A 15,287-nucleotide genomic window follows, 5' to 3' on the forward strand; every position below is an offset into this window, starting at 1 on the left:
CTGTAGGTGTGTTCTGGCAAAATCCTTTGTTACTGAGATTATTCTAGGGCACCTAAGAACATGGAAAGCATCCCAACTGGTTTATGAGGCTGGCCTAATTATGACCAAACCTAACAAAGATGGCACCAAAACTAATCAAATATATGTATAATCTTACTTATACTTTATACAGAGTTCTAAATATAAGAAAGGTAAGTTATATAGTATATTCAAATTATAACAATACACATTTAACCAGTAGATTTCATTCTATGATAATAGATTTTTCTAATATTGAACACTGTTAATTCAGTTCATTTAATCATAAGTACTGATGGGTACTTATGGGTACTTGGATGGGTGTGGAAGATGAAAGAGACATGAAGAATCAAGAACTTCTAGATCTATGGTGTGAGCAGCTGAGAAGATGGTAGTAACATTTATTAAAGTGGGGAAGACTTGGAAAGGGACAGATTTGGAAGGACAAAAATTCTGTTTTAGATAATTTTGTTTCAGATACTAATAGCTATCCAAGTAGAGCTGTCCCAAGACAGCTGGGTAAAAGAGAGAAGTCAGTATTGGAGATAAAAATTTGGTAGTCATTAGCATGTAGATGGTATTTAAAAATATAGTTTGCATGGATGGAAAACTGTACAAAAAAGAAGAGAGTCCAGGATTCAAATTTTAGTAACCCAACAATAGAAAGACACTACCTAGATCTGTGAATACCATATCTTCATACAGTATATGTTGCTATACTTAATCATTTTTTAAAACATGCTAAATCAGGACTTTGGTACAAAAATTATTTAACAAAAACCTTACAATATCACAGGGTGGGTTTCCTGCTAGCCCCTGAAAACTTCAGTTTCAGTAGCACTGTCATATTTGTGATTTGTAAATTATTTCAATCTTTTTTTGGGGGTAGTCATTTTTAAACAGTTTTCTGAAAGATGCCTCAGAAGCTGAGTAAGGAGGGCTCTGGGACTATGACCCTAAGACTTTATTTGAATAAGGGTTTTATTCCAAGGGGCAAATTTGTTTCATTTACTTTAACTAGTATTTTATAAATATAATGTAATAGCAGACAATGCTGAAAAGTAAAGTGGGTCTCAAAGTCTGTATCATTGAGACAAGGATGGAATAATTAAGTGGGTTGAAAGCAGCAAAATTTCAGCCTTACTGACATTTAGCCTTATTTAAACTGACTGACTGTATGTTCAATTTAAAAAGAAGAGAACATGAGTCAAATGCTGAAAATATAGCTTTGAAGATGTGCCTAAAAGATACTTAGGAATTTAACAATTTAAAGGAATTCTCCCATAATATATACATCTATTTTCAAGTTTCTCACATTTAGCTTTTATAGATATTTGCAGGAATATGTGTATATAAGCAGGGGACACCTATGTCAGGAAACAATAGCCATTGGCATTTAAAAAATGAAATAACAGGGAGAAAGACCCAGTAAAATAAGAAATAAGCTCAAATGCCTACTATCACTGTTCTATGGTTTCAACCAATGCAATAAGACAAGAAAAAAAAGTTGAAATATTTTTTAAAATTTATATTATTTGGGGGTCACTTATAATATATCCTGAAAATCAAGACAGTCAACTGAAAAAGTATTGGAACTAAGTACTACAATATAACTAACGGTACATAAAAGATGGTTATTTAAAATTGACTAACTTTCCTTTATACCACCCACTACAAGGTATAAAATATAGGCATACCAAGTATAGAATATAATGAGGTGAAATCTCATTCATAATTAATAATGACAGCTAACATCTCTCAAGGGCTTATACTTCAATGTACATTATTAGTTAATAGCCACAACCATGATATTATATGATATTACCATGATAATAGGTACTATCATCACAATTTCACAAAGAAACTGCGGCTTAGGAAAATATAGGAAATTTGCCCACGATCACACAAGCGTCAGAACAGGAACTCAAACTCAATCTCTCTGACTCTACTGAAGGAGCTTCTTAGCACTATTATGTCATTCTTGTTTATCAAATTAACAAAGACAGGCTGTGAAGGGAAACTGTGATGGGTGCAGAGAGCGACACACATGCATTTCTAAGAATATAAATTGGTGCAACTTTTCTAGAGGGCAATTTGCATGATCACATCTAGGAATTTGTTTAAAATATATTCATCAATGTGTACAAAGATCTATATACATGGACATTTATCATGTTCACTATAACAATAAAAATATTGGTCATACTCTAAATACTCAACAATATGAGCTTGATTAAATTGCAGTATTTGAATGTGTTGAATGCATTCAGCCAATAAAAATAATCTTTTTTTTTTTTTTGTGGTACGCGGGCCTCTCACTGCTGCGGCCTCTACCGCTGCGGAGCACAGGCTCCGGACGTGCAGGCCCAGCGACCATGGCTCACGGGCCCAGCAGCTCCGCGGCATGTGGGATCTTCCCGGACCAGGGCACGAACCCGTGTCCCCTGTATCGGCAGGTGGACTCTCAACCACTGCGCCACCAGGGAAGCCCAATAAAAATAATCTTTTAAAAGGATATTTAATGATACAGGAAAACATCGTATATTGAATGAACAGCAAGAAACAAAACTACATATGCATACAAATTTTTTAAAGGATGTGTTTATATTGACTAGGAGATTAAAAAAAAATGAAAACATTACCAAAACTTTAAGTTCTCTCTACAGGAGAATTATATATGATTTTTCACTATCACTTTTACTTTTTCTCTATTTTAAAAATGTGATAAAATAAATGTTAAAATATTTAACTCAAAATTTAATTTTAAAAGATAAAACGAAGTAGTCAAAATAATAGAAATGCACTTTGGAAAACATCTCTCCTATTTAAAATTATTTTTTCCTATGCATGATATTGCTAATTTTAACATAACGTTATGAACACAATTTTTATGTTACTTAAGGCATTTTTCTATCTTAGCAAAAATAGAAATAATGCCTACTTTATCAAAATAGATAATTTATTGCACACTTCCAGCATTTTAGATCTGTACTAATCATTTACAATTACAGCAAAATTCCAAGAAGTATCTAATACATAAAATCGCCAACTCAGTGGGGCAATTCAAAGAAACGATGACTTAAAAAACGTCTAAGTCAACAATGAGGAGGCAGCCTCAATTATGTGGGAGAACTGCTCCCTATAAGTATACAAAATAATAAAAATAAATTATAAAGTAAAAGCCAAGATGTGAAACAGACTAAGTCACAGAATAAAGGATAAAATTAAGCCCATGTAATTTTGAATAGGAAATGAGTAGATGACTAAGAACAAAGAACAGAAACTAATTTTAGCTTCACCCTAAATGACATGAAGTAATAAATTTAAAAGCCCTTTGAAAAATCTAAAATATAAACTTACATATTAAAAGCAATAAAAGTAAACTTGATTTTTTAGGTATTTTTCATCTGGTAAGCCCAATTACCCAGAACACAATTAAGAGCCAGTGAATAAGTAGACAGAAAAATAAAACAAACAAACAAAATCTCTGTCTAATCAATTCAGTGAATACTGCTAAGTCACTTTATAATAACATTCACTGTCTTCTATGTGCCAGGCACTTTTTATACTCATTAGCTTAAATCACTAAAAACAACTTGCAAAGTACAAGAAATCAAAGAGAAACTGAGTTTTGTCTAAGGTCACAGCCAGTAAAGGACAGAGCTGGGATTCAAACCCAGGTCTATTTGATTGTTAGAGGCCCCAACTACTCTCTGAAAGTGCAATTTCTCAGTTCTCCAACCTAGACAATCTGCAAGTCCTAAAGGCCTTTAATTGCTGCCTAAATACTTTTATGTTAGCCATAATATCAGCTGTTGTCATTCAGTTTCACAGTCCATAGCAGTTATCTTCTTCAAATTAGAGGGAAGAAGTGACAACATCAGCAAGGAACAGCTAACAGCAAGGAAGGAAGACCAAAAATCATTAATATACATCAACAGAAATCATTGAGTTCTGCTGTCCTCACCATCTTTTTTTTTTTAAAAAAAAAAGCAAAACAAGCATTGTTATTTAGATAGGATAAGTAAGAAATCTTGATAACCCCTGTTCTATCACCTGGAAGATAGGCAAAACAACAGTATAAACTTTATACAATTGTTGTAAAACTAAATTAGATAATGTAAGTAAAGTGCTTAATACTGTACCTGGCATAAAGTTAGTGCCCCATAAATGTTAGCTATTATTATGCTTCATAATAAGTGAAGTTATAGGCTACATGTTACTTGAAGGTAGAAAAATATAATCCATGTATTTAAATTTTTCCATTTAAAATAGTTAAAATGTTTTGTTCTTGAAAGACTTTAAGACTAACTTCTAGAAATTTGCCTTTATAATATCCTTCCCCAGCTAAGTGGGGTAGATAAGGGTAAATGCATGTGACCACTCAAGAAATCACATCATACATACTAAGTTAATTTTAAAATGTTTGGGTACACAAATTGTGTTATTTGCTCTACTGATTACTGCGATCATCTCATAGCCATCTACTGACTTTTGTTCACCCTACCACATCAGCAGGTCCATTTAAAGAACATACTCTATGGCCTTTAACAATAAAAACACATCCATGAAGTATCTACTAGGTATTAAACACTGTAGAAGACTTGGGATAAAACAGTGTAAACCAAAGTCCTTGCCTAAAGACTACAAACAAGATAAAGAAGATCCTAGGCACTGTATTTTGTATTATCAGTTAATCCTTATGACAAATCTATGCCCTAGCTAGTACTTTTTTTTCTGTTATATAGATGAAGAGCAGAGACACAGAAAGCAAAAAAGAAATAAAGAAGAAACAGTTAACTATCACCAAATATACAAGTGTTATAGAGGGATTTAAAGTATTTTGAAAACACAGGGGAGTAAACAAATAATTTTGCCTAAAGATGGGTAATTAGAAAATGCTTGTATTTTAAATTTAAAACTCAAGTAAAAATTCTGTAAAGTATAACTACAGGAAGAAAAAATAGGACAGTGTTTATCAAAATATTTACAGAAGTTATTTATCGGTAAGAAGATTCCAGGTGGTTTTACTTTTCTCTTTGCTTCTTCTTAATCAACCTGCCTACTTTAATATCTTAAAATATAAGTAGAAAAAAGTCAGCATTAAAATTAGATATTAATGTTCATTTAACAAACTGTCAAAAAATTTTACAGTTAATAGTTAATTCAAACATGGAATGAAATCAGCTCTGTCACGCTTTTCTGACAAGTGTACATACCAATACAGCTTTTCTGGAAAACTTTTTGGCCATCAAAGACCTTAAAGCTTATTCTCTTTGATCATTACTTCTAGGAATCCATCCTAAGAACACAGATGCAGAAAAAAGAAAAATTACTGGGATGTTCAACTAAAGCATTATGATTTTGAAATACTGGGGGAAAACAAATGTCTAACTGAAATAGGAGAATGATTAAGTAAAATGATATGTTCTTAGGAAGAAAATGTTTGAAATATTTTTAATGTCATGAGAAAATCCTTAGTGAATGTTAAATGGGGATGGAAAGGTGGGGCACCAAGCTCTATAAACTCCCAAGAGAGATGATTCTATTATATAGTTTAAATCTCACAATAATATATTAACATGTATTAGGTTAAAGAGACCTTAATATTTCATACTTAGCCTAAGTTGGGACACCTGCTCTGCCATTATTAACTGTGAAACCTCTAGCAAGTTATTTAACCACACTGTAGTTTGGTTTCCTCATCAGAAAAAAAAAAAGTATTGAAATACTTCTTTACAGGAGTACAGTAAGTATTAGATGCATTAATATATGTAGAGCACTTAGAACAGTGCTTGGCACAGTAAGTGTCACCTCTATTATCAATCTTAACCTACAATGGAGTAAACCCAGTGAGATCTAAGCTGAGGCCTGAATAATGAGGTGTGAGCCAGGCAAAAGATGAGGGGGTATAGGGGAATAATGTCCAGGCAAGCAGGAAGAACTTGGGATTTTTATTTGCTATCTACCTTTAGAGATCTGATAATTTATCTTAAAGGCAGAATGCTTTGAGTGTTCAGACATCTGCTTATGGGCTTTACTTTATGCCAGTTCACTGGGCATAAGAATCATCATGCATCTCTTAATTTTGAAACAATGTGTATCAACATACAAACATACACACAATGACACACTTTTTACAGAACTAAAAATAGTATCACAGGAAGGCAGAACTGCCCAGTGGTTAAGGGCATGAGTTTTAAAGTCAGACTCAGGGGTTCAAACTCCCTTTGCAATTTACTAGATGTGTGACTTTGGACAAGTTATTTAAACTTTCTGTGTCTCAGTTTCCTCATCTATAGAATGAAGATAATAAAAGCAAGCATAAGCATGACATTAGCACATCAGTGCACAATACACAATAACTATTATTATGTCAGCTATAAAAACCAAAGATGGAATTGATATCTCCACATCACAGATCTGAAAGTTATCTTTATGCCACTGGATCCAAAATACAGTGTGCCACAGCAAAGGAAACCATGAAGCAAATGAAAAGACAACCTACAGAATGGGAGAAAATATTTGCAAATTATGTAACCGACAAGGGATTAATCTCCAAAATATATAAACAGCTCATACAGCTCAATATCAAAAAAACAACCCTATCAAAAAATGGGCAGAAGATCCAAAGAAGACAAACAAATGGCCAAAAGACACATGAAAAGATGCTGAACATCACTAATTATTAGAGAAATGCAAATCAAAGCTACAATGAGGTATCACCTCACACCCGTCAGAATGGCCATCATCAAAAAGTCTACAAATAATAAATGCTGGAGAGGGTGTGGAGAAAAAGGAACCCTCCTACACTGATGGTGGGAATGTAAATTGGTAGAGCCACTATGGAGAACAGTATGGAGGTTCCTTAAAAACCTAAAAAAAAGAGCTACCGTATGATCCTACAATCCCACTCCTGGGCATATATCTGAAGAAAACCATAATTCAAAGCAATACATGCACCCCCAATGGTCCTTACAGCCCTATTTACAATAGCCAAGACATGGAAGCAATCTAAATGTCCATCAACAGATGAATGGATAAAAAAGATCTGGTATGTTTATACAATGGAATATTACTCAGCCATAAAACAAGAATGAAATAATGCCATTCGCAGCAACATGGATGGACCTAGAGATGATCATACAGGAGGCATATCAGCACTTAAAACACAAATTTTTTTAAGAACATTTGGTATTTTTGAACCCCAGAATCACGATATTTTAGGCTTAAATTTGAATTCCTGATTTAATATGCTTCTGTTATTCACTGACCTTCTTACTTAATATTTTTCTTTCCAATAAAACTATACCCTTGAAACCATCTTTGCCACCTTAATCATCCACTACTCCTATCATCCGGGGAATGCTCCAGACACACTGGATCACCTACTCCCTGCTTTCCTTGACTCAGGGTATCCATTTGGAAATGACTCCCATCTTTAAGGCCTGGCATGCCACCTTTCTCAGTGCCTGAATTTCCTACTTCTTTGCTTATGGCACGTAGAATATTCCATCTAGCTTTATGTGCTCTCTGTTAATAATCTCTCTTCTTTTAGAGGTCAGGGTCCTTATACAGCACCTAGATTGATACTAAATAATTATTTGCTGAGGTAATAGAAGTTTACCAGTCTCACATGAGCAATAACTGTCAATTAGTTTACAATCCTACATTCTAATTCTAATACTAAAATGATAAAAAAAAAACCCTCCTACTTAAAATCTTACGTTTGCTTCTTTAAAACTGCTATCAAATAAGAATGAAAGTAGAATTCTTTTGAATATATGTAGAAAAGCAATTGAAAGCACTAAAAGGGTATAAAATGATATAAAAATGGTATTAAAAACTATAAAATGATAGCAACACTTTTACATCTGTTACAGTAATTAAAATTAATGTAGAGAACACTGTGATGTGCTAGAATGAAGACAAGGTAACCCAGTTGTAGAATGAGAAAAATACTTAAAAAACACTATATCTATTGAACACTTGGGGTTCAATTTGGCAGATGTAATCCATGAAAACATAGCTCCAGAGAAACCAGTAATATAAAATAGGATAATTTTATTAGTATAGTAATTAAAACAAAAATGTAGTAAAAGGAAATGACTAATAAAAACTTCCATCAGCATACAAACGTTTCTGTTTCCTATAATATTTTCCATTATAATAAACTAGTTCATTAGACTTCCATTATTAAAAGCAGGTTAAAAAAATAGTGGCCTCTTTTTTGCTGTTGTTTTGTTTAAAAGTTCATTTTACTTTACATATAGAGTTTAAGTACTTGTGTGATGACCAGATGCTAGAGGTAGAAATGTAACCTACTTTGAAAGCAAAATCCATTGTTAAACTAAGTAAAAATACTCAAACATTTCAAATCATAGATACACAGTTACCAAACGATTCTGATGTTTAGGGTATCTTCAAGTAGACAGATTAAGGTAACTTAAAATCCAAATGCCAAATTGGAAGAAAGCAGGTGAATAGAGAGGCAAGTCTGAAATAAGCATCTTCCTGGGGTTATCAACAGTAAGACAATTTTACAAATACTTGGTGAAGCTATCCTTATATTCGAACAACAGATAACACCAAAATTGAGAAATTGCGACTAAAATTAATTGCATATGTGATTAAATAAATGGAAGTCATACCCTCATACCCTAAATATATTAAGACTTTAAAAAATATATAACACATTACATTCCCACTTCTTGTGGTTCTCCAAGGTCCAAAAACTTGTATTAGGCATATCCACTGTTTTCTGTTTATAATATACATTAGAAAAACTACATGAAGAAATAAGTGAAGAACTGATGAATTTCCCCAAATTTCTAAATATACTGAGCCCCAAGTATCTCTGCAACTATTCTAAGATGGTTAAAAAAAAAAAAAAAAAACTGAATCAATAAGCGCCTCATGGGCCTGGGGATATTCCAACACATTCTTGCAACCAACAGGAAAACTTTCCCTAAATCTGGATTAGTATTTCTTCTCTTTATCACAAAACACAGAGCATAGACCAGGATTGTTAACGGTTACCCAAACAGCAAGAAATCCAGTTAGGGTGATCAGTACTTGGAAGCTTAGGCTGGTTTTAAGGTCTTGAAGGGGTGAAGGACGAGACAGTTAAGGGAGGAAATGCGGGATTCATTTCTCCAAGTTACATTTGTAACACCTCTTTGTAGGGAGTTAAACATGGGGACCGGTCCGGCTAAATGAACGCAGGGTGAAAATGGGAATTTGGCTGGACACTGAGGGGTGAGGGTTGCAGGAGGGACGCGGGAGCAGAGGGGGGTTTTCGCCACGGCCCGCCTGGGGGTTTGGTTGGAGGGATGGATAATAAAAGCTAATGGCTGGGGCTGTATCCGAGCTGTCGGATGCTGCCTCACCCCCCCGCCGCCCCCCCCCCCCCCGCCTCCCAGCGCGCGAGGTCTGAGCCTCAGGAGAGGGACTGTGGGTCCGTTTCCATCCGGGGCGCCCGGGTCCGCCTCCATGTTCGGCGGCCGTGCCCTGGGGCGGCCGGGAGTGGACCGAAGCCCTAGGCCGCGGGGCCGGAGAGACCGGCCTCCCCTCGCCCGAGATCCCCAGTGGGGCCGGCTTTGCCGCCCGGGAGGATGCGCTGAGCTTTCGCTCGACCCCGCCCGAGCCCCGGGAGCAGCCGGGGCTCAGGGACTCGACTTCCAGCGGCCCGACCTGCCTGGGCCTGGAGATCCGCCGGCGCGGCCGCCCCAGCCACGGCCCCTCCGCCCGGCGCTCGGGCGCGGCCTCCCGGCCCGCGGCCCTCCCCTCGCCCAGCTCCCTCAGGGCCATTGTCGCCGCTGTCCGCCCCTCCACCCCCTTCCCGAGGGACAAACCTGGGGGCCGCTACCCGGCATGGCCGGCCCCGCGAGGAAGCGGCGAGCCGGCGGCGGGGCCCGCAGCGACAGCAGCCACTTCGGCCCTCCCCGCTCGGCGCCGCGCCCGCCCGCCCAGCCCGCGCGCCCTCCGCGCCGGCCGCAGCCCCGGCTCCCCCTCCCCCAGCTGGCACCACTCGCCCCCCCGACCCCCACGCGCGAGCACCCGGATCTGTTGCTCAACCTACTTTCAGTCTCTTCTCATCAGCCATCACCACATGCCCTGGAAGCGGGGCCGCCCCGGGACCCTCCGGCGGGCGGCCGCCTCTCCTTCAGCCTCTGGCCGCCGCTAGAGCGCGGGGCGAGTGGGAGGCTCCCCCATGCCGCCTGCGCGCACACCGGCCACACGCCGGGGCCCCGGCTCGGCCCGCCGCCCGCGCCGCTGCTCCGCGGGGAGAGCGAGCCTGGATCTCCCGCTGTCGCCTCGCCCCTAGCCCCTCGCCCGCCCGCAGCGGCAGCCGCAGCCGCTGCGCCGGTTCCTCCTCCCCTTTCCTCTTTTCCTTCTCCTCCTTCGCCTCGTCTGGAGCTGAGGTTGGCAAACCAGCACCTGCTGCTGGAGATCACCGAGAACTGAAACAGGAAACCCCGAACCCAGGGGAAAACCCGGGAGGCGTGGGGAGGGGTGAGGGGAGCTGCTGGAACCTGTCGGGCTTGGCCGGGCCACTGCGGCCGCGGGAGGTTCCCGCTCCGCCTCTCCTCGCGCCCAGCCCAGGGGTCCCGACCTCCCCACTCCGCTCCCCCTGCCCGGGCCGGCGGCGCCTCTCGGCTCAGCTACGCCTCCTCCACCCGGCAGTACCACGGATCATTCCCTGGGCAGCAAGGGAATCGAGCGGCTGCCTTCCTTTCCTGTGCTAGTTTGCTTGTTATCAGTATTCCGTAATGAGGAAAAACCACACCCGGCATTAGCAAGACCAATAAGGGAATTTAAACAAATGAAGCTGTTGGGATTTTACCCAGGGGAAGGACTTCTTTCAGTAAGGAAACTGGCCTTGTTGGAAGTGGCAACATGTCCAAATTGAGGTGAAAGTCAAGTTGAATCCAGATCTCCTTCGGGAGGTTGGGAGGAGAGCCCTCTGCACGGAGGTGGGCTCCTGAGTTGCAAGTGTGAAAGCACTGAGAGCAGCGGGCCCTTCTACTTTGTGAATTGTCCAACACCCAGCACAATCTAGGCCAACATTTCAGAAATGTTCAAATCATCTCACTCACCTGCCTGTGGAATTGTCACCAGGCGCGTCACTCGTAGCCTTGGGCAGGATGCATCTGCTTTTGGAGTGAGAGGGAAAGGAACATCTCCGTCCCTGGATTGTGCCTCTACCACGTGCCACAGACCTGGCAGCTTCTTTAAGTGCATTAACTCGTTTAAGTGTCACCACGGCCAACTGAGCTAGGTGTTATAATCCCCTTTATCCCACAGAATATTGAGATTAGAAAAATTTCCCAAAAGTATACAGCTTGCATAGGAAGGACCCAGGTCTGTCTGCATCCAAAGCACATATTTGTTTCACTGGACCTGAGTTCACACCTTTGATCACACTTTTCACCCTTAACAAAGTTATTTCTTGCCTCTCTGAATTGTTTTTAATGAGGGCATACTTGCTTTAAGCATGGATCAGTTGAATCTGATTGGACTGCTTAATGGTAGTGATATCCATGATGCTTACTGGGGTTTAAACTTTATAGTTTCTCTATTTTAAAAAACCCTGCTTTTATGGCTCAGTTGAGCAGCATAGATGTCCCCGCCTCATTGGCCAGCATCTGTTGCTCTTTAGCTATGGATGATATGGGGTCCCAGCTGAGAGCATCCTGCTGGCTGGTGTCCATGGCATGCTGACACTGCGAGATGAAAGGAGAGCATCTCACTGAGCCTGCTTTCCACTACAGCAGGCCAGTCTTGGAGCCTAGTAAATGAAATAGTAGACTGGTAGGTTTTTTGGGGGACATATGAGAATTCTCTGGTCCACATTTTTAGTACCACCTTAGGAAGTTTGGCAACCTTCTGTCTGCAGCCAGGTCAGTTTGAATTGGCAGGAAGGGAGGGATGCTCGGGAAAGAATTCCCTGTTCACTGAGCCAAACCCTCAGAAGCCTCTTGAGCAGTATTAGGGAGTGGCAGGGACTTAGAAAGAGGCTGGCTTGCTGACAACAATACGTGACGGAATCTATGGCATGATTTTAGTGAGACCAGGAAGTTCCCCTATTCCACAATGTACCACCCACACAGTCCACTTATTTCCCTCAGTTGACTCAGCTGAATTCCACTCAATATTGATAAAGCATGGTTATGGGCCAAGGCACTATACTAGGAACTTTGGAAGTGAGAAGTATGAATAACTATTATAGTTGCTAACATTTAGTGAGTGCTTATCATGTTCCAGGTACTATTCTGAGCACTTTTATATTCTCTCACATAACACCCACAAAACCCCTACAAGGAAATAACTATCACTGTTTCCATTTCACAAATGAGAAAACTGAGACCAAGGTTAAGGTCAGTAAATAACAGTGCAAGGATTAAAACACAGGCATTCTAACCCTACAATTCAGGACTCATTATGTGAATGATACAGTAACTGCCCTTAATTACCTTACTATGTAGTTGGGAGATAAAAACATATGAAAGTTAAAAGAAAACTAAGAAGGCAAGAGAATTCTTAACTGTTAAATATGTGTCACGGGTAATAAATGCAATGAAGTTTCAGAGGACAGAGGAATCACTTTAGGTTGGAATGGTTGGAAAGACATAGAAGATTATTCTGGGTTTCAAAAAGGGGAAATTTAAGCTAGATAATGAAGATGAATAGTACTTTGATGAGCAGAGAGGATAAGGAAGGGCATTTGAGTGGCACAGCATAAACAAAAATAGAATGCCAGGGAAATCTGGGAAATAGGGATAAAAGAAGCTGGAAAGGAAAATTAGGAAATTACACAGATTTGCAAATAAGAGAGGGAGAGAGACAGACAGAGACAGGCAGACAGACAGAGACAGAGTTTGAGCTCAATGTATCCTATATACACTGGGAAGTCTGTGAAGGTTTTGAACAGAAGGTAACATGGAGAATATCCCAATTTAGTAAACCCAATATTGTATTGGTTATTGGATAGTTTGGAAAAGGCAAGGCTTGAAGCAGGGAAACAAGTTTGAAGGCCATTATGGGAGCACTGACAGGGAATAATGAAGAAATCGTGAGGGAAGTGAGGAAGGGACCAGTTAGTGAGACATTGTGACTTAAAAAAAATCACTGAGGCTTTGTAAATGATTGGATACATTTGATGGAGATGAAGCTAAGAAAAGGGAGAAGTCCAAAATGACTTGGGGGTGTGAATATGAAACCTGTAATATCACCAACTGGGAAAAAAGGGAAGTTAGGGATAGAAGAATTACTGTTTTGAGAAAATGTTTAGAGGAATTTGGTTTTAGGCATGTATTTGTGGTAATAGTGGGGATATGCTTGTGGAAATGTTTCATAGTATTATCTAGAAAAGGCAGGGAGTTGGGTAAATGAGGCTTTTATCTGCTACTGAGAGAGTAAGTATGAACACTTTAAATGGTCGCTGTTATAACAATAACCAACTATGGTTTTCATCTTAAGTAAACCAGAGTTGAAAGAAAATTTTAATCTCAGATAAATGAGCATTAGGGAATTCCTCTTCTCTTTACTCCAAGTTCTATTTACTCAAAGGAAAAGAAAATGTATAGGAAAGAAATTTCATGCTTCAGAGAATGTCAGACTGATGAAAGAAAACTTAAGAGATCATTGAATCTGACCCCACTTTTCAGTTTGGGAATGGTGAAAATGAGGATCAAATTTTTGAATGTCTGATACTAAAACTTCGAAATAGGCTTTAGGCAAGTATGGCACATTTGCTATTACCAATTCTGGATAGCCTGTTTGTATTTTAGTTGTAAACTCAAGTCTGGACCTAGAATTGTGACTTCGAGTTGCACATAATTAAACAATTTGAGTGGCTATGGAGCCATAACAGGCAAAGCCCTGGAATAGCCTCACTAGTTAAAAGCAAATGCTTTGGAAAGGACGGGCTGTGAGCAGAAGGTGGGAGGGAGAATGGTTGCAATGTCAGCACTTCTTTCTAAAATGTAGCTCCCAAGTAGACCACCTCACACTGAGATTCACATTTGAACCTTAAAAGACAGAGTTTCAGGTGCCCATCACCCCTTACTTGGCTGCCTCAGTCTGGATTTTCCAACTGCTCAGCCACCTTATCTAAGACCTCTCGGAGCTTCAAAAGTGATGGCCCGTAAGTCACCCTCAGGTTCAAAACTGGCACACAACCCTGGAAACTACTTCTAGTTCTATCCAGAGCTAGTGGTGTCCTTAGGAATTTTCTGATTGAAAAATGTGTGGACCCACTGGTTACACTTGGTGATGCAAGAGAATTATTTCTCTTGTTTTCACATCTCCCACTTTATCATTTATGCCAAAACACTTACCTTAGTTAAAGCGATGTCAATAGTCCCTTGGATGCACCTTCCTCTCCAGCTCTTTGTCCAGCACTTGATTTCCTCTGATTGAAGAGCTTCACACACATAGCCAGGTGACTACTGTGATTTTTCATTCACAGTTTCTTTTGTCTTTCAGAGAAGTTCTGGTTAATTCCAACAGCCCATGAAATGTAATGTTTCCTTAATATTATTACCCTAAATGACCACTTCCCAAGCACATGATCTATATAGATGGACATGGAAGGATACAACACACTCTTGCCCATGTGCTTCAGTGATTGGTTAGAGTTGCTTTTCAGTACTGAGTTCTTGGGGAAAGGAACTAGACGGCACGAGATAACAGGCTGTTGGCCAATCCCAGGGCTTCTTTCTTTTGATGAGTTACCACAGGATTCCATACTAGCAGCATGACTCTGGTTTTCAGCATGTGGGAATCCAGGCAGCAAGGTTTTCAATACGCTTGTGTCATACAGTTGTGTGCTTGTTCTTCTACCTGAGCCAGACAGTGTGGCTGCCCTAATTTCACCATATTTGACCAACGTAGAAATTTTGTAAACAGTAAACACTTAAAATAAGAAATGCTCCTTAGGTGACATTTTGCCATCTTGACAAGGATCACACCTGTCATTGTAGTTCACCCTGCCCAGAAGTTTAAAAATTTTTGTTTCAGCATGGAATTTTAAGTGTACCAAAAACATCCTCATCACCTCCGAAAGCATCTGTTGTTTTATAAGGAAATTGATATATAGAATTACAAATGTACAAAACTGAGATGGTAGTTGGAAACATAATTATGGAAATTTCAGGTTAGAGTACATCTTATGTTAAAAGGCTATATCCAAGACTATTAATTGCAGTATTACTTACAAAGTCAAAAAATTAGAATCAATTTAAAAGTCCATTAATAGGAAACTA

At 39.5% G+C, this 15,287-nt stretch overlaps 1 protein-coding gene across 3 annotated transcripts in view; it reads right to left on the reverse strand.

Moving 5' to 3' along the window:
- ZC3H12C (zinc finger CCCH-type containing 12C) overlaps positions 1-10,525 on the reverse strand; it is a 70,232-nt gene extending 59,707 nt beyond the window's left edge. Inside the window, exons 1-2 of one of the 3 annotated variants that reach the window (XM_073808233.1) lie at positions 10,100-10,525; positions 5,238-5,320 (exon numbers count right to left, since the gene is read on the reverse strand). In XM_073808233.1, the coding sequence (XP_073664334.1) occupies positions 5,238-5,270 (33 nt within the window). In that variant the 5' untranslated portion in view covers positions 5,271-5,320; positions 10,100-10,525. Of the gene's footprint in view, positions 1-5,237; positions 5,321-9,872; positions 9,971-10,099 lie in introns of those variants that run through there. The other 2 variants (XM_019941928.3, XM_073808235.1) reach the window with 2 other exon arrangements.
- Between the last annotated feature and the right edge of the window lie 4,762 nt (positions 10,526-15,287).

The sequence above is a fragment of the Tursiops truncatus genome, chromosome 8 (assembly GCF_011762595.2).
Source record: "Tursiops truncatus isolate mTurTru1 chromosome 8, mTurTru1.mat.Y, whole genome shotgun sequence".
In the NCBI taxonomy this organism is placed as follows: domain Eukaryota; kingdom Metazoa; phylum Chordata; class Mammalia; order Artiodactyla; family Delphinidae; genus Tursiops; species Tursiops truncatus.